The 20,451-nt window shown below is 37.9% G+C and overlaps 1 protein-coding gene across 1 annotated transcript in view; it reads left to right on the top strand.

Moving 5' to 3' along the window:
- LOC145686791 (uncharacterized) overlaps nucleotides 1–20,451 on the top strand; it is a 759,437-nt gene that overhangs the window by 622,082 nt on the left and 116,904 nt on the right. Inside the window, exon 14 of the mRNA XM_081760448.1 lies at nucleotides 20,082–20,198. Within this exon, the coding sequence (XP_081616574.1) occupies nucleotides 20,082–20,198 (117 nt within the window). The remainder of the gene's footprint in view (nucleotides 1–20,081; nucleotides 20,199–20,451) is intronic.

Genomic DNA, 20,451 nt, shown 5'->3' with positions numbered 1-20,451 from the left:
TAAAGATGGCACTAAAGAGCTATTTACAAGCTATTATCTCTTTTGGAATTTTCCTTTCTGAAAAAATATTGGAAGAGCAATTCCCTTATTTGAGAATTTTCTAGGACTGTGCCTAAAATACTGAAATTTAACTCCTTTGAAAACAGAAATAACTTCATCGAGAAAACTAGGATTGTTCACAAAGAAGAGATTATTATATTAGTTTTATTAAAACTTAGGGGGCCAAGATTTGCGTATGAACATGATACGTTTGGAGTAGTTTGTGATCTTTTACAGTAAACCATGTTGGCTAGGACCGAATAATATTGGTAGTCATCATAACTGCTGAAAAACAAGAGCGTTGGGTTGAAATTCGTCTAGCTGAAAAAGAAATTCGTCTAGCTGAAAAACAAGAGCGTTGGGTTGAAATTCGTCTAGCTGAAAAACAAGAGCGTTGGGTTGAAATTCGTCTAGCTGAAAAACAAGAGCGTTGGGTTGAAATTCGTCTAGCTGAAAAACAAGAGCGTTGGGTTGAAATTCGTCTAGCTGAAAAACAAGAGCGTTGGGTTGAAATTCGTCTAGCTGAAAAACAAGAGCGTTGGGTTGAAATTCGTCTAGCTGAAAAACAAGAGCGTTGGGATGAAATTCGTTTAGCTGAAAAACAAGAGCGTTGGGATGAAATTCGTTTAGCTGAAAAACAAGAGCGTTGGGTTGAAATTCGTCTAGCTGAAAAACAAGAGCGTTGGGTTGAAATTCGTCTAGCTGAAAAAGAAGAGCGTTGGGTTGAAATTCGTCTAAAGTCAACAGTAGTACACGTCTTTACGTTTTATTTGTGGGATTTTGGAATGTACACGAACAAAAAGCTCTATTAGGTATCACCTTGCGAATAATAATTAACAAATTCAGTCAATTTCAATCGTTCTCCAACTCACACCTCATTACTCTTAACCTCATTCTACATCAATTGTTCTGGAACTCATACCATCTCATAACACAACCTCAATCAACTTCAGGCCTGTAGTCAGCCTGGGGAGGCCTTGTCCCTCCGTAGATTATTATTCGCCCTCCTCTAAAATAGGACATCAGAGAAAACGTTTCAATTGACTCAAAACCAGATATGAAGTTCTAACGTTAGATCTACTAACTCTTTGGCCGATGGAACCCGGAAGTTCAATGCAGTATTCACAAAAGCTCTCCATTGCCTTCCGTCCTCAGCCAAAAGAATCCAGTTCCTATTTTGTATTCCTATTTCTGGGATATCCATCTTAATATTGAAATTTAGGTAGAGTCAATAATGGACCAGGTGATGGGTTAACCAGAGCCTAATTTTATTAATGAAAGCACAATGGTATAAGTAGCTGTCATTCGAGAATTCACAAGAGGATGTTTAGTCTACGGGATGAGTTTTCTTCTGACAATTTTCCCAAATATATCACAGCCACGGGTAATTTTGTTTAGAAGCTATTTCATAAATAAATATTTCAGTAATTACCCTATAATGTGACGTAAATAATTTATCCTGAGAAATTCCAAAACGGGGCAACCTAGACTATCCTAGCGGGGAATATTGGGGGATATCAATAAAAATAAGTAACTACTCCTGAAAAGTCCTGCTCGAGAATCGGAGTAGCTACACCTGGAGTAATCCCCTCCCTCAATTTTGTATCAATAAAACAAGCCACTACTCAGGTCTAAACTGCTAAAGATTTATGAACGTTCACTCGCGTTTCCTCTGCGCGTGGCAGTGAGTCATATCAATAAAATGAGTAGTTACTCATTTCTCCCATCTGTTGGGCGGTCATTTCGTTGTGCTTAACCTATTGGCGAAGTATCCTAAACATCATGGAAAGGGCAAGTAGCAACGACAATTTCAATTAAAGTACATTTGTGGATATTATAAAAGAGTTTTCAACTGGCACTGTGGCAGTAACAGCTAGCAGAAAGTAAACGAAGGAAAGTCGAAGCTTTGAAAGCAATTAGAGTGAAATGCAATGAAATATCAAATACATCTACGACTGAGACACAAATCCGAAAGAGAATCTTTAATATTCGAACAAGAATAAATTAAAAAAAAACTAATTTGAAAAAGAAAGACGATAAACAAGAAAGTAATACTGAAACCATGAGAACGAACCTATTGCAGCTGATGGATGTTCATTCGAATCCAGCAATATCAAGATTAACACGACAAACGCATATCACGTGTTGTCCAAGGTCTTTGTAGATTGTTTGGCTTTAAGAACGAAATCAGACACTTGGCCCCTTTGTTGCCTTTTTAAAGAAGTCCAGCCAGTCACGTCATAAAGGACGTCCATCTGATTGTGTTTTCCACACCATACGTGTCCCCTTTCGCCTTGGCATCAACAAAATACATTCACATATATATAGTCTACTCCCTTCCTATCAACGTTGAGTTGAGTTGATTTTAACGCCCCTTTCAGTAGCGAGGCTATATGAGACGGGACCTGCTGATTAACGTGGAATCCGAACCGCATGAGCTCCCGCCGGGAATCGAACGCGGGTCTCCCACGCCAAGAGACATGTACGCTAACCGTTCAGGCACGACGGAGCTCTTCCTATTAGCGTATTCGTTTCCAAAATACTAGGTTTCTTTATTGCCACGTGTGTATAGTCAAGTGCTTCGATAGCACCCGGAAAAGGAAATTGTTCTTGCCACTCTGCCTTTGCCGCTTGCATCTTACGCGCACTAGCCGGAAACAATCCAGTTTTCAGATTTCGCAATAATTGCATCCAAAGTACCTATACAATAATGACTGAGAAAGTAGCGCAGTCTGCCTTCCCGAAGAAGAAGAATGTGTCCTGTGGGCGTTGCCACCCCCTGACGTCACTCACGGGACAAGAGCCACACGCTGCAGTCGCTGAGAGCAATTTTTTTGTGTGTGTTTAGGCGCGAATTACATATTGAGGACCTCTGAGGTGAATTTCTTAAAACTATTTTCTTGAAGATTATCTTCTTTGTGCTTTTCGTGTCTATGTTGTGTGTGAAACGCTAGTGTGTGTGTGTGTCCGTGTGTACGTGATGGCGCGCAATTGTGCAGTTGCTACGTGTACGAACAATGCACGAAAAACAGAAAATATAAATTATTTCAGATTTCCGAAGGATCCAGTGATTTCTCAAGCTTGGAGTGTGAAGTGCAAGAGAAAAGGACAGAATAAACGCAAAAACAGCAACAGTGTGCTCCTCGCATTTTGTGCAGTCAGATTACGAACGTAATTTAAAAGCAGAATTATTAAATTTAAGTTGTAGCACAAAGTTGAAAAAAAAACGCTGTTCCTAGTGTAAACCTTCTAGAAAGTACTGCAGTAAAATCAGTGTCTTTGCCTTGTTGTAATAGTATCAGTGAGACTGATGGAAAAATAAACCGAAATGAACGCTCAATTAAACGCCAGGTACGTAAACGGGCAATTGAAAGACTTGAAGAAATGTCGCCTCGTAAACGTGTTTGCACTATTTCCTCCGAAGAGAGCACCAGTATTAGCAATGGAACTACCGTCGATGACGAAAACGTCTCCCAACATTTAAAATTGAAACTTGAAAAAGCAGAAAAGCAAGTAAAGCGACTTCAGAAACTGCACAAGGAAAGTGTTAAGACCATAGCCAAATTACGTAAACAATACAATCGTTTACGGAATAAAACTAAGGTTTTAGAAGAGAAAAACCTTTCTTTAAAACAACAATTAGTTCAATTGCGTACATCAAAAACATCTACGCGTGAGCTGGAAAAGAAAGCGAGTGATGTTCTCCAACCAATATTTCCAAAAATAGCAAAGTAAATGCCTTGTCGAAGGTAAACTCAGGCCAAAGGTTTGGTCCAAGAAAGACATAATAAATGCCCTGGATTTGAAACACGTATCTAGGAAAGCGTATCACCATGTTCGGAAAAATATTAAGATTCCTCTGCCAGGTCTGACTACTTTGCGAAACTGGACCAGAAACTTTAAATGTAGACCTGGTATACTGCACAGTGTTATTGATATAATGAAATGCTTTGGACAAACTCTTTCTCAAGACAAAAAGTGTTGCGTGTTAGCTTTCGATGAAATGAACATTTATTCGAAAATTGCATACGATAGCGAAAGTGACAGAATCATGGGACCATTTAAGAATGCACAAGTAATTTTAATTCGCGGACTCAATGCTCCATGGAAACAAACAATTTATTATGATTTTGACGTTCAAATGACAAAAGACATTCTGTTTTCAGCAATTCAGGCAGTGGAGAAAGCTGGATTTAATGTCGTTGCTTGCGTGTCAGATTTAGGGGGTGGTAATAGGAAAGTTTGGCAAGACTTAAGTGTAACTTCAACTCGTCCCTTTTTTGTAAATCCATCAGACAACAAAAGCAATATTTGGGTGTTTGCAGATACCCCACACATGCTAAAGTTACTTCGTAATCATTTTCTCGACCGAGGACTGGTGTTGCCTTCAAAAACCGTGATTACGAAGTCGATACTACAGAGAGTGTTGGAAAGAAACGAAAGTGAACTTCACTTACCCCTAAGTATTACGGATGCCCATCTGTGTGTTTCAGGGCGCGAAAGACAGCGAGTGTTTTATGCGACGCAACTCTTTTCAAAGAAGACGAGCAAGGCAACTTCTTATTTCTTTGAAAATGAGGATGAAGCCGTTAATTTTTTCTTGCTTGTGAATGACTGGTTTGATATTATGAACTTCTATGTAAAAGAAAACTTTGACAATAAGTTAAAAAGTGCATTCGGGACATATTTGAAGAAACAAACGAAAGTATTAAGTGAAATGAAGAGGATGATGTCAGATTTGCGTGTGGATGGTGCTACCAAATTATTACCTTTTCAACAAGGCATCATACAATCTATTAATGCTTTGTTGGGTCTTCATCAAGATATGAAAGAAAGATACCAAATGAAGTTCATAATGACAGCAAGGCTAAATCAAGATGTCCTTGGAAACCTTTTTTCACGTATTCGAGGAATAGGTGGGTTTTACGATCATCCACTTCCAACCGAATTCAAAAATACGTTGAGATTATTGCTGCTTGGAGTCAACATAGGAAGCCTGTCACTGAAAGCTCCAACCAAAGAGCAGTGTGACAATGAGCCAAAAAGGTGCGATTTGGAAGGATCACTAGATGAAAGTATTGTCAGCGAAATGGTATCTGGATTGGTGAATGAACAAGCAGAAGATCAACGGAAATAACGAGACAGGAGGAAGTGGCCTACAGTTTCCAACCGCAAACACTGACATTAATACTAGGCCAACTGATTGCTCTAGTGATGGCCTGTACTACATTGCTGGGTATCTGGCACATAAATGCAGTAATATAGACCGAACTTTAGGGCGGCGTTCAGATGAGCTTCCGTCTGTTCCTCAGGAAGAAAAATCTTGGATTGATGTTATTTCACGGGGTGGCCTCTACAAGCTCAGCGAAGAGTTCTTTAAAACTGTACAGCAGATGGAAAGAGAATTTTGTTCCCTTCACCCTCCAGAAGTCTTAAACCGGAAACCAGGTGTTATTAGAGAAATGAAAAATACATTAGCTAATAAATTTCCATTACTAGCAAAGGACATCATTCATCAGTTTGTGAAAACGCGAACATTTATTCGTGTCAGGTATTTGAACTTAAAACTGAAAGAAAAGTTAGGCAGCCGTAAAAAAGCAAAAAAGTGGGCAAAGTCGAATTTGTAGCTGTGAACAATAATTTTGTTCAAAATCTTCTAGAAACTTTTGTTGTTGTTGTTAATATATGTGTGTGTACGTGAATATATGAACCTGATAGTTGTGATTTCTTCAAGAAAAGCTTTCTTTCATGAACCTTTAATGTTTTTTGTAATCACCATTTGCAACATTTCTATGCAGTTTATAAGTTTTTCTACGGTGCAAAACAATCATATACTCTGCCATATTTCGCTCGGAGTCACCTATTTAGCTTGCTCCACAAATTTGGAGAAGTTACTTGCACACAGAGGAGTCTCTGATTTTTATTGATATGAAACGCGGAGTAGTTACTTGGCTCAAGAATACAAGTGTGGTTTCTCCAAACGAGCGCAGCTTCTCCGAGGTCAGCCGAGACTAGTAGTGCTCATTTCTCCTTTTATTGATACCAATGCGAGTACCTACTTTAAAATTGGGAATAATGAGTAACTTGTCCGTTTTATTGATATCACCCATTATATCGTTCAATTTTCTCTAAAAAAAATTCTTAGACAATTGTGCTCATAGTTCATAAATATATATTTCGGTAACAACGCATACTGTTTTGTAAACAATTTCTCAAACAGTCCGCAAGGGTAGTTTACTCTTTGGGGAAAGTTTTGTTAAGAAAATTTTATCTAGACCCACTCAACGATTGTAATCATATCACTTAGAATAAATACATTATCTCTCTCTCTCTCTCTTTCCTCTCTCTCTCTCTCTCTCTCTCTATATATATATATATATATATATAATATAATATAATATAATATGTATGTATGTATATGTATGTATATATTTCGTTAACAACGTAACAACATGGCATAATCTGTTTCTCCTGTAAAAATGTGTAAGAGGCAGGGTTGCCATACCATTAGGTAGGGTTCCCATAAATTTTTGATCCAAAATACGGACAAGGCTTAGAATGACGAACCATCAAAGATACGATGTCCAAACTCAGAACAAATATTTTGAAATTTCTGATCTAAAAGTCACCTTTTTAGGTTATCACACAATTGTTTATTGTAACACTTAAAACACTATAGGAAACTAATATGTTTTATATATTTTTTTCATCAACACGAATATAATAAATCATGCCATTAGATTACGTATATCAAATCTAACCAACAGAATCCTGGGATGGAAAAATGGTACACTTTTTTTAAGACCTTCTTTATTAATAGTTACTAAAATATAAGCTATGTGATGAAAATACAATTCTTTTCACCCGAGATTTTAGTAATTCCCGAATCGGAAATTTTCGGGCACCTCCAAAAACTGTGAAACACGGAAATTTTCCTATTTCATGCTGTGTGCTATACTTATCCAAAAATTCAGTCTGTACAAAATACGGACATATGACAACCCTAGCATTAGGGGGAAATTACTTTCAGACAGTAGTCTCAAAAACTGCTCAGAAGTTTGTACATATATATATTTCTCGGACAAATGTGCACAGCTCTAAAATATTTTTCTGGAGGTACTTCTTCCGTAGAAAACCACAAGGACTAATCTACTCTTGATTGAGTTTTTTTTTTATTGAGTTACCAAAATGTGATCATGCTATTCTGCTTACATTATATGAATGAATATTTCATTAAGAACACTATATAATATGGCGTAAGCCGTTTCTTCTGAAGACATCCGAAACATGTAATTTATTATTTGGGGCAAATGTATCTTCGGACAGTTAGCCGATTTTGTTCACATTTTATAAACAATCCTATAGCATGGCGTGAGTTCCTTTAAAAAAAACACACACACAGGATCCGGCAAAAAAACGTACCGTATTTGGAGGAGGCGCTGTGTGAGTTGTAGTGAGGATACGTGGCAGAGGGAGTATCGATCGATATCGGTATATTTACGATTTTCAGTAGTTGCAATGGCGTGTCGTCGTGAGCATCGTATGTTTGTTGTGGGGAAGTATATCGTAATGGTGGTTGTGTGATTACTACTCGGCGGGCATTTCGCATTAGGTTCGGACTTGGCCGAAATAATTTTGTTCAGGATAGAGAAACTATTGAAGTTTGGATATAAAGCTTTAGAAAATGTGCTGCGTGTAAGAGCGTCCATCCAGCAAAGTCCAAAGCGTTCAGCACTTAAATAGGTCGGCGAGGCAAACTTTTTTCTAAAAGTGTAGAACCTGCCCTACCATAACGACGACCTGCCTAATATATAAACATCTTACGAGGGCGTAATTGCAAAACCACATACCGGTATCTCCACTTTTTATGGAATTTTAGATTTCGGTTGCATTCAATTCCCCACATCTGAATCTACGTGTGTGCAAAAGCTCGTAAACGAAAACCCAATAAAAAACGTGAAAAACTAACTTTTAAAACCTCGTATCCCATATAAGATAATGTAAAAGCAGAACGGTTTTATTTCTCTCCTGAAAAGTTTCGTTTTGATGAGTTACGAGGTTTTGCACTATCACCGTCGTGAGTAGTTCACATGTTACTTGTAGTTTAGAGATGTCGCCCACAATCATTGTTGTTTAATTCATCTCTAAATTATCCTCTCACACATTCCGTTTCACCGTCGTAACGTTTGACTTCATGTTTTTATAACTATCATTTTATAGTTTTCTTAATGTGCAAAAAATATTTATTTGAAACATAAAGAACCCCCAAGTGTTTCAAAAGTCCAAAAATTTAAAGTAAGGAAAAACTAGAAAAATCAAGGGTTAGAAGCTAAATACGAATTTTTCGTGCGTTTAATAATTGCCCCATTGTAAGGATTTGTACCCGCGTTTGGTCAATAAGGAACTATATTCGACTGGCGTAAGTTGACGGATTTATAACAAAGATTTGAAACTGGAATTTTTATTTGCCTGGTTGGCAATACTGAGTGTAGGCCAGTCCAATTGATGTCAGCAATTAGGTATGTATCCGAGGTATCTACCTGACAAGTCTTAAGGAGATCACTCTACAACGAAGGAAGAAACAGGGAAAGAAAGGGAATAAATTCCAAATTCGAAAATTCTCGAATTGTTTTTATTTTGGACTCAAATTTGAGAACGAAATTCGACCCTCAGAAGAAGAAAAAGAAACTAATTATGATAAACTATGGTACAATTATATTTGGCGAAAAAACAATTATCAAGTTATCTTAATTAGTGTCCACACAGGAGCGGATTACAATAGGGATACATTCTTGTGTGCCACTTTGCCAAGTAGGTCCGAAAGGGTTAAATGTAGCTAATTGATACCCGCATGGTAGTATTGCATTATTTTATTCGGTTGCAAGTGATCACTATCCAATTATTGTTCAGTATTAAGAGATTATGGACGACTCCTTTCTGAGCAAAGCATAGGCTGAGTGAAAGTAACCTAATGGTTCACATTTTCCTGACTTCGGGACATGCAGGATTATTTAAGTTAGGAAAACGCTCTGGCTATTTTTACCATCTCAAGTTTCCCCAAATACTAGGTTCGGGGAACATGTTATCCGCTTTCGAACGAGGGTAAAACGAGAAAATAATTCCCGTCTCCACCGGAGATAGTACCCGTGGCCGCCAAATTGTCTGAGATCCTTTGCTAATTGTGCTACCGCGGCTTTTGTTACTTTTGGATTCGATTAGAATTTCCTTTGAACAGCGAGGATACATGAGACTTGGAGAAATACAAACCGGATGAGCTCTCTCTGGGAATCGAACCCGGTTCTCTCGTACGGAAGACTCATACGCAAACGATGTAGCATCATTACATAAATCTACCACAAACTTGAGCAAAACAGTTGTACAAATTCTAGTAAATAACTTGCAATGGATGAAAGAATTCACAAGTAGACCTACTTTGTGTAGCATACACAACTTGGATCAAACTATCAATCATTTACATCATTATTTGTAAATAGTATGTATCTACGGGCATCATATGTACTTGTAGTTTACGTTGCAACCGAAATCTCACGTCGTCTTGCCCACCCAATACATACAAGCATACAGCCAATATCTTTTAATGTGGCTGTACAGAGGACAGATTCAGCACAGCCTAGCCGAGTACTGTGAGGGATTCAACAAAGTGTCGTACGTCGTATTCATTCAAGCCGTGCTAAAGAATAGTCTCCAACGGCGCCGATTTCTCTGTATCTTTGGGGACCCCATTCATAAAAAAGTACATACAACAATACATATAAGAATAAAAATTACATATTTCATAAAAAAATACATGGAAGCCCATACGAGATTTGGGGGGCCCGGTCCCCTCCGTTTCCCCAGGATCGGCGCCCTTGATAGTCTCCCCAACGTTTTGATTTAAACAGATGATCAATGTACTCATTTCTTTTTCTTCTCATTGTTTCCTGCTTCTCTGTACCTGAAATTGGCTTGTCCTGCCTCTGATTAATGTGCGTTCGACCTTAACAGTAGAAAACTACACAAATATTGATATTATTTCGGGTCTTCCTTAAACATTTACGCCGTTATGTTTAATACTAAGCTTTAGCGGTATATAAGGCCAGCCAATATTGACCATAGATACGGCATCCTTGCCAAGGCAGAGGGAACCCGGAGAGTTCATTGTCTTTGTGACTCAGCGTTAGAGAGGATTTCATTTACCACATTCTCGAGTGAATACGCGGTACGAGTTTCTTTGCAATGCTTACAATACTGAACTTTGTCTTGGCTGTCTTGCCCTCTGGTCAAAGTGCGGCCGACCTAACACTTCTATACCAGAACGAGTTCTCAACGGTAATTCGAACTCTGGCTTTAAGTAGCATTGCAGGTTGCAATAGAAAAGAAGACAGAAATATATAAAGACAGTGTAGGCTAGAAAACATTTATTCCTCAACTAGTAGAATACCTGTGCTTTGCACAGGGAGAATATGTTTCATTTTAGACATAAAGGACACTAAAACTGTCAGCAATGAGTTTAGGGACCCCAAAAACTTTGAATTTACCACTAATATAGCATAGGTAATTTTCGATCATTTCTCTCTCTCTCTCTCTCTCTCTCTCTCTCTCTCTCTCTCTCTCTCTCTCTATCTATCTATCTATCTATCTATCTATCTATCTATCTATCTATCTATCTATCTATCTATCTATCTATCTATCTATCTATCTATCTCAATCAATCAATCAAATCCTCCTCCTTAACCCTTTTCTGCATGGTGTTTTTCTTTTAGTGAAAAAAAATAATCAGTATTGGAAATCCTTATATGGGAACTTGAAAAATGAATTAAAATTTGAATTTTAGATTATTGATTAATTCCGACGAAAAATAAGTAAGTGCCATATATGACACACTTACAACTCGCAAAGAACATTCCAGATGACACCAAAATCTTTTATTCATACAGGTCAATATCTCACACAGCAGACAAAACAGTCATTTGGTGCCTTTGATAAATCACAGAAAAGCTAAAGTGAAAAAAAAGGGTATGTGTCATATATGACACGGCATGCAGTAAGGGGTTACGTTACAGGTCTGTATTTGGATTTAACGGTATCGGAAGTATCATTGTTCATCTCAGTGACCCCGAAAACTATTGATTCGACACCAATATCAGTCGTTTTTGATGATTTTAAGTGTTTTTCCCCTTCCTCAAGTTGCACCTTCAAAGTAGAATGATAATCATCATCTCAGGCCCATACCTCATATATGCTGAAAATTTGATCGAGATCGGTCTGGTGGTTTAAGACTTCTTATGTTACAAACATAGTTACTTTAATTTCTGTATTTATAGATACAATTTTGGTTTTCTTTCCTAGTATGAATGTAAGGGTTAATCATTACATTTAAGAGAAAAGAATTTATATGTTGTAAGATGGATTATGCATATGGCATTAGAACGTGTGTAGAAACACGATACTGTAAAATCAGGTCATTTTGGGTTCATATACTCAACTAACATATGTCGTGGAGGTCAATAAACATTCAGCTGATGACATTAATTTTTCATATTTTCCGTCTCTCTCTCTCTCTCTCTCTCTCTCTCTCTCTCTCTTTCTTTCTTTCTCTCCCTGTGTCGTCATTCGTCGACATATTTCAAAGGTTATCCACCCCTTTCAGTAACGTATTTCTGTAACTTCCCTAATAGAGGATATATTTCTGGACGACAAAACACAACGATTTCATTTACATTTTATATATTGTTTCATAAAAGTTTTAAACTTTCTGTCCTTCACAAGTCACGGTAATGTTTCCACACGCTTCAAATCTATCATTTATAAAATTGTGTGCAGAATGTTAATTAATTCCCTCAAATCTTCCACGTAAAAACGTAACAATCGACGGACAGAAAATATATCAACTTCCGGAACGCAACTACAAAAGTAAGCGAAGATTTGAAATATGAAGAGGATATTAATAAAAAGAGAAAAAAAGAAAAAGGCAAAAAAGAAAAAAGAAAGAATATTAATACCAAATTAAACCTTTATGAAGGAAGCAAACGTATTTGTAGGTCGTTGACTCAAGAGTTGTTAATAAGGATCACCAAATGTTACGTAAGGATTAGCTATTGATTAATTAGTAATAGTATTCACGTCCTTTCTCAGCAGCGAGGCCATATGGATCAAGACCTACAGTTTAAAGTGCATCTGAATCATGCGTTGGATACTGCAGTCTCACCGGGAATCTAAAGCAGGACCTCATGCTACACGTGTAATGCACAAGATGTTAGTTCAGTAAGAAAGACTCATATGGCTTATTGAAATGAAATGAAATAAAGATTCATGATTATGCGCCGAGGCTAAGGAAGACAGTGTTGATGATCATGAATAAAATGGTTGAATGAAGAAAGTGGGAGGAAACGACAGAACCTCGAGGAAACCCACGCACACTATGTTTGTTCACCACAAAGCTGGCTTAGCACAAGCTGAAATCGAGCCAGGGGTTCCACACATTAGTGATAAGTGTTCTACCACTGAAATATCGCGGCCCCCTTGTAGGGATTAATATTTTTACTGTGACGAAATACGACTGGAAACATTTAAAATGTGAGTATAGAGAAGAATAAAGAACATTCTAAGTAAAGGAAAAAAGAATGTATTAGTGTCAGAAATGTGGGAAAATCTACTGACTGTCGCACACGCCTTTGGTGCACATGCTGACTGGACTTGGTCTTAGGTAGATGATCATTGAACATATTACCGTGATTCGGAGTACACCATAAACTATAGGTGCAAGTCTCATATAGCCTAGTACTGAAATCAATCCTAAACTTCTGCAAACATATGGTGCCATGAACAGTGATAGTAATCTGCATCAAATGAAATGAAATCTTTCAGTTTAATATCTCACGATCATGTCCTTTAGGCTAAGGGAGACGATGACTATAGCAAGTAAATGATGATTGAAGAATTGGTGGAATGAGAAAGTGAGAGGAAATTTGGTTATATATTTTCCCAAGAAGTGTGTAAACTTGGAACATTATAAAATTGAATAGAGCTACAGTGAACAGTCGAACGTAGATACAGTTCTTTACGATAATAAGCCTTGAAAGAATTCATGATGACCATATTTATTGGTTGCGTGCTGAAGCAGTGAAGACGTTAACACATTGTAATGATATGTAGTTTCCATATAACAAAAATAAACTTGTAAAATCCGAGTATGGGAATAATGCCTATCAAACATTAAGATAGGGTGTTCTGCAGTGGGATCTACAAACCTTAAAAACATTAAATGTAGTAAATATTCGCATTTAATCTAGACTGACGGAAGAGTCCTAAAATTGAAACTGGAAGAACAGCATGAGTCCATGTTCTTAGAAAAAGTAAGTGGAGGTACGATTCCTCCCACACTCGTCCAAGTCATTGACATTACCAAGTTGATCTGTAATGTCGACGTTAGAGGTTAATCTGCAGGTCCGTGTCTCATATAGCCTCGCTGCTGAAAGGGACGCTAAATCCAAAATCAAGCAATCTTGTTATGGAGGTTCCTTGCGGAGTTCTCAGAAAAAGTGTCGGATGAGCCTCATAAGAATTTCTATCCATTAAGGATTCCTGGTTTACTATTTTTGCTAAATGAGTTTGAAATATTTATTTCAATGAATTAAAATATCAGTTTATTTAATGTCAAGAGCATAAAGCACAACATACCGTCGATCCGTTTTAATGCAATGATCAGTTAATTCATTTTCCAGTTCTTAAAAGAAAATATGACTACTAGATGACCACAAAATTATGTGTGTTCTGTTTCTCTCAACTATGATGCTGCACATATTTTTAAACTCAAGTTTCATGTATATAATCATAGAAATAGAGTCTCAGCTAGCAACAGTGTACGAATCATTGTACATGTAGAAGACGTCACATTTATCATACTTGGAAGTGTTGAATCTCCCTTAAACTCTTGTCAGTACTCCGAATTAAGTCATCACAAGGACCCGCCAAAGATACACTAGCTGCTTCTATATCTCACCACAAGTGTTATAAAGGTAATATCTTTGTCTTAAGTTTCAGTTGAAAGTTTTTCAAAACTCTTTCTTTAGTTCTCACATGCCTGAGCCTATCTTGGAATATTCCATATTAAGGAAATCGCTTTTTTGGACATTAATCTTCCAACGCACACACATCTGCAATCTGCTAATTTAACATTTATACTATTAAAAGAACGGTATATATGTAACTGTAACCAGATAAACACAATTACAATACATACTTCGTTCAATACAACGAAAAACTAGAACTGGCCAAAACTCGATCGGTTCAAAGAATCAGTCTATCTCGAAACAAAAGGTTTTGTTTTCTACTGGTGTAAAACTACTGATACATAGAGAAAGGAATACCAGCGTTTTACGTTCACTATAATTTCATACGATTGCAGCACGTAACAAAGAAAATAATTATGTATTTTATAATAGGAACGAATTCCATATTTGGTCCACTTTCTCTAGTTTATTCCTAATCCCCAAGGAAAATGCGCATAATTTTAAATAAAAATAGTATTTTATTATTTATTTTTTAAAATACAAAGGTCACTTTCAACTATTTTCTTAAAGTTGAAGGTAAATTAGCCTTTTCCACCTGACGTTTCAATATGAAGCAATAGGCAGGATTTGCGAGTCTCAGGAGACACGCATCATGTCTCTTCAGTGTCTGTTCCGATCGTCAGGGACGGTCTTTCCACCGGAATTTTCGATAGTCAGTGGGAGAGATATCGGAGAATATAGTGGGTAAGGAAGGTTTCATAATGTAACTCATGAAGATCTTATACTCTTCTTTGCGTGAGATGTGGGGAGCGCATTAACATGCAACCGAAAGAGATCATGTCTGTTGACCATTGCTGGACGCTTTCAGATATGAGTAAGATGAATTTCGTGTCATTCAGTACAATAACGATCTGCATTGATGGTTCTACGGTTCACCTTACCTGAGAAAAACATGACGGATTTTTCCCATCATAGACTACCATACCAACGACACAATGATAGTTTGGTTTTGAAATCGTCATCGACGTTCATCAGATTCGACTTTTACGTTGTTCTTACCGTTTGCGCTTGTCAGAGCAGATTCATGTTTCATCGAAAGCGGCAATCCGACGCAGAAAACGTTTCCGGTTATTCCACAGAGGACTGTACATCTTCAAACGGCGATTCTTGTTGGGTATTGTCGACTAAATGAGTCCACCTGTTTCATCTTTCCAATTGCACGTAGCCACTGAATGATAATGTTATATGGTATGCCAAAACTCTTCTGCAATGGCTAGAACGCTTTCTGAGGATCAGCAAATATGATGTTGATTTATGCCCACGGGGTTCATTTTGCAATACTGTATAACCAGATCGAAATGTTTGTGACAAATTAATTGTGAATCGTGCGCTCATTTGTCATTCCTGTCTGAAATATATATAAATGTTTTCTTGAGGCTTGCTATGTTTAATGTCTCAATTTGAGTTAATAAAGAAAAGTAACTCGCAATTTTGCGTTCTCCATGGTGCACTTTTGTAGACCATGTTCAACAACGTACTACCTCCTGATGATGTGAGTACCCATGTTTATTTTCTGGACGTGTACGAGTTGTGACGCTACTTATGGGACATTAGTAAGTCTATTGTTGGATTGCTGAGGCAACGGCAATATCCCCATGGAACAGCCTCTCTCTCTCTTTTATCAGTCTCTAAATAATATTTAAGTTATTCTAAAACATGCATTTTCTAGGAACAAATATTCCATTCGCTGCTTTACTACAAGTAAGCACCATGTCGTCTGCTCTACAAGGCTGCAACGCCATTCAGGATAACATTCAATTTCTCTGTGTTGTAATTGGGATGTTTTCGTCCAAACGAAACCGAACAGAAACGAACATAGTAACGAAACCAGAGGAACCTCTACGCTTGGCTGTTCCTACTAGTGTAGTGAACATAGTGGAATCCTTTGTGTAATGTTGTAGGTCTCATTGTAACACTTTCTGGTAAAAATCGGAAAGGGTTAGGTTTCCATGTTGGTAGTTAAACCTATGCAAATAAGAGGTAAACAGAACAGGTAAGTAGTACCTGTTACAGGTTCATGAATTCGGAAATTTTCTCTCGCACAAAAATGAACCAACCAGTGCATTATAGATCAAGTAAACTAGTATCCTTTAGTTCACTAAATGTTAAGATAAAGTATGGTTATTTTCAGTGGCGTATTTAGGATTAGGGGGGCTATGGACAACACATGACTAAGCGCATATTTTTTCTTTTGAGTGCCGACGCGGGGGGGGGGGGGCTTGGGCTCGATAGCCACCCCCTATATAGGCCTACGTCATTGGTAATTTTAAATGGCAAAGCTACCCTTCATCTTACAGAATTAAAACGGAAACAAAACTAATGCATTTTCATGGTTCTATGAAACGACTACCTGGGTGTTCAGCAAGTGATAAATAGTTATATTAGTCATGTTTACTTTGTTATAGAAGAGGCGTTTGGAATGTCTTAGATTTCAATGATCACCTTTTTTTCTTTGTAAAAAGTGGATGTCATGACTAGTACTGCATAAAGGCATTGGATTACACAAGGATTGATGATCAAGTGGATTACCAACATCACTATGAGATAATGAAAATGTAAAAACAAACAGGAAAATTCAACGTCTGATTAGTGCCAGGGGCTTTTTTTCTTTTATTTACCAAGAAAAGGAATTGGAACATAGAAGACATAGAGAGGATAGCGAGTAAATGAGCAAAAGCATAACTGAGCTTCCTGTATGCTCGTGCCGCCTAAAAGTGTATTATTAACCTTATGGTAAATTGTTTTGACATCACAATACTTGTAGTTTCAACTTCATCCTAAGGTGGATTTTGTCCGCCGGTTTTTTCTCGCCTTACTATAGTGTAATGTGGAAAGTCCAGAATTCTTCTGGTTAAAGTCAAACCTGCCACAGTAGGTATTTCCCAGTAAGACGACAGAAACTTAAAGGTTTACGTCTTATACATAGACGAAAGTTTGAAGCTATATGTCAAGGAATGAAAAGACATAAGAATATATTTAAGTACAAATACCTAAAATAGCATTTCTTTGGAAGAGAAGAATATGTTTATGGAATATATTTGAACCTTTTCCCATTTAGTATTCGCATTTCCATGACAGCGTAAGGAGACAAATCCGTAATAGATCCCATTTAGCATCCCCATCCCCCATCTATTTGCTCCTGCATGCAGATGGAACCTGAATTTGCTCTTAAACGGCATCGAGAGTAACACTATTTATCTCAGCGACCCCAAAAACTATGGAATGGAAGAGTGGGAACTAATATCGGTCGTTTTCGATTATCTTTATATGTCAGCACTTCTTCCCCAATTGTCGACGGGGATCAATTTGGACTTTGAACAGCGTCGTGAGTATCATTATTCACTCAAATGATTCCGAAAGGTAGAGATTGGTCAGTAATAAATATCGCTTTCGATTATTTTTACATTTATCCCACTCACCTCAATCCCGAAAATTATCCACATAATATCAAAAGATCCTTTGAACACCTAAGAGTGATATTCGTGCCAAGAGTCATTTTAATTGAAATGAAATGAAATCTTTAAGTTTTATGTCCCACTGGCTAGGGTAAAGGAGAGGATGATGACGAAAGATGAACAAAATGGTGTAATGAACAAAGTGGAAGGGAATACGAGAACCCCGAGAAAACCCACGCACACGGTATTTGTCCATCAGAAAGTTTACTTAGCGTGAGCTGGGATCGAACCAAGGACCTTATGCACCAGAGGTGAACGCTCTACCACTGACCCATAGTGGCCCATTATTTTAATTGATTCAGTTGTTATGAGGTATCCTAGTGACCATGTTACATAGCTTGTGCGTAGATTTGTTGGGCCAAACTGATGAAGTTTCTTTATATTTTTTTGCGCGATTGCTGCAACGTTTGCGAGATACATGGTTGTCCATTGCGAAGCACTATTGACTTTCGAAAATGGTAAATACAATTCAAAACACGGGACCCAATAGTGATAATATATTGTATTGCAGCAAGATGCTGTATATACAATTAGTGCAACGAATATATGAAACGCGAGTGACACGGAGGTGACAGTGTTGCAAACCGTGAGTGATATCATATAGAAACAAAATATCACTCTGTCAGGTTATTGCATGTTAGTGTCCTTTGGTACTGCTGAACAAAATATGGGAAGAAAGTAATTCTGTGTTGCTGATTATCAGAAACAAAGACAGCATCACGGCTTTGCACTTTCTCATGAGTTTGGAAACATGTTGTATTATTCGGCAGAAAATTAATAAATAGGAGTAAAATTATAATTTTCAGTGTCTATGACGAGGATCGATACGATCTGGAAGACATTCAGGCCTTCGAGCCCAGTTTGCATCCACCTATGTAAACGAAGAATGGAGAGAGACGCGAATGAAACCTGTACAAGCAGGATTGGTTCGTGCATATAACGGACGTTGTCAAGGTTGTTGCCTCTCCTCTAATCTGCTATTTTAAGTTTTAGTTACATAAAATGCCACCTAGCAGTTTGAACTCTTTTCCAAGTGCGTAACAGTGCAAACGAAGATACAATTGCGACAACACATCACTTTTAGCAGTGTCTCAGAATCAGACGCTTCATGTCAGTGGGTGTTATACAGACGAGTCGATTTGCAGGAAGAATCAAATGCAAGTTTCGAGTGTCACATCTACACACAAATGATGAGTACATTAATATGTTTCTTACAAACGGATAAGCCAGGCCACATGAGAGAGAGGCAAGGAGACTATATCAGAAGCGTTTTCCGAATATGCGACAACATTTACTCACCATATTTGCAAAGCTTGAAAGTCGTTTGCGTGAAACAATCGTTTGGGTTCTAGTAACCAAGCTTAGGGTTCCCAGAAAAGTTCACACAAATTGGAGGCAAAAGTGTTTCAACGTGTTGAAGACGATCCTTCCACCAGCATTCGGGCTATTGTAGACGCCCTTAATATTGGCCGTATGACGGTGTGGTACGTTCTTCGCAATAGGCACATTCATCCTTATCACCTCCAGAAGGTTCAGAGGTTGCAATCATAAGATTTAATTCCACGCCGACAATTCTGTCCGTGATTTCTTGCCGGAGTAGCTGAAGATTCACAGTTTACATGCTTCCTCTTATATCGTGATGAAGCTCTCTTCGCGCAAGCGGGTACCTTAACACAAGAAACAAACGCATAGGCAACTGAAAATCCCCACGATGTGCATTGCAGAGACTCCCAATTTCATCTCGCTCAACGTTTGGACTGGAATACTAGAAGACCAGCTGATAGATCCATATATTTTACCTCCATGCCTTGACAGGGACTGTTATCTTACATTTCAGAACGAAGTGCTCCTTCAATTCTTGGAAGATGTTCCATTTTTAGTACGTAGCAAATGTAGTTTCAGCATAATGATGTAGCTACACACTTCACTGCAGAAGCTCGTGGATGTCTACACAACATATCTGGAAAAATTGGTTGCCCAGTGACTTGGCCTGCGTGCTCACCACACTTATAATCTATGGACTTTTTGTTCTTGGGGTTCCATGAAGAGCTTGCTTATGAGACCCCAGTGGAGACTTTTGAAATTCTAGTAGAAATAATTGTGGACCTGCAGGACAAATACTTGAAGCACCAAACATCTTCCAACGAATTCGTCAGAATCTGCACAGAAGATATACAAGGAGTTCTAATGTCAATGAAAACCATTTCGAGCAGGTTCCTCAGACGACTAGGCCGTCTGATGCTGCCTTGGACTAAGACAACATCCTATCTTCCCGAGGCAACATAGTATGCCGAGGAGCATTATTTATATCCTACGCTAAAAACATTTATTTAGAGTGTTTAAAGACTTACAGAAATTTTGTACAAACATTATATAAGATATTTTCATCATAAAAATATGAAGGGTTAAAACTCCTGTGTACGTTATTGACCCTATCTTCAGAATATTACAATATTGAGTGTTACGCAGAAGTTTTGTAAATTATTATCATTGTGTCTTTTTCTTGTGCTTACAGGTACTTTGACGAGTTCTCGCTGTGTTCTGCTGCGTTGCACGTGCGCGATTGCAGTCCAAAGGGAGATGGAATCTCAAGCGTTGATCATTTGTTGGATAACTCCGTTCTCAGAGCAAGGTAACCTTTTCTGTAACAGATGAATTACTTTAGAATGATCGTTATGTATGTACGAAGGCTTTTTATTTAGGATTAAAAAATTAAAATGAAATGAAATCTATAAGTTTTACATCCCATGGTTATGCCGGTTAGGCTAAAGGAGACGGTGATGATGAGAGATGAGTGAAATGGTGAAATGAAGAAAGTGGGAGGAAACGGGAGAACCCAGAGAAAACCCACGAGCACGGTGTTTGTCCACCACAAAGTCCACACG

The sequence above is a fragment of the Thermobia domestica genome, chromosome 5 (genome assembly GCF_964235325.1).
Source record: "Thermobia domestica chromosome 5, izTheDome1.hap1.1, whole genome shotgun sequence".
NCBI classification, from domain to species: Eukaryota; Metazoa; Arthropoda; class Insecta; order Zygentoma; family Lepismatidae; genus Thermobia; species Thermobia domestica.
This window is presented reverse-complemented; position numbering and strand designations above follow the sequence as displayed.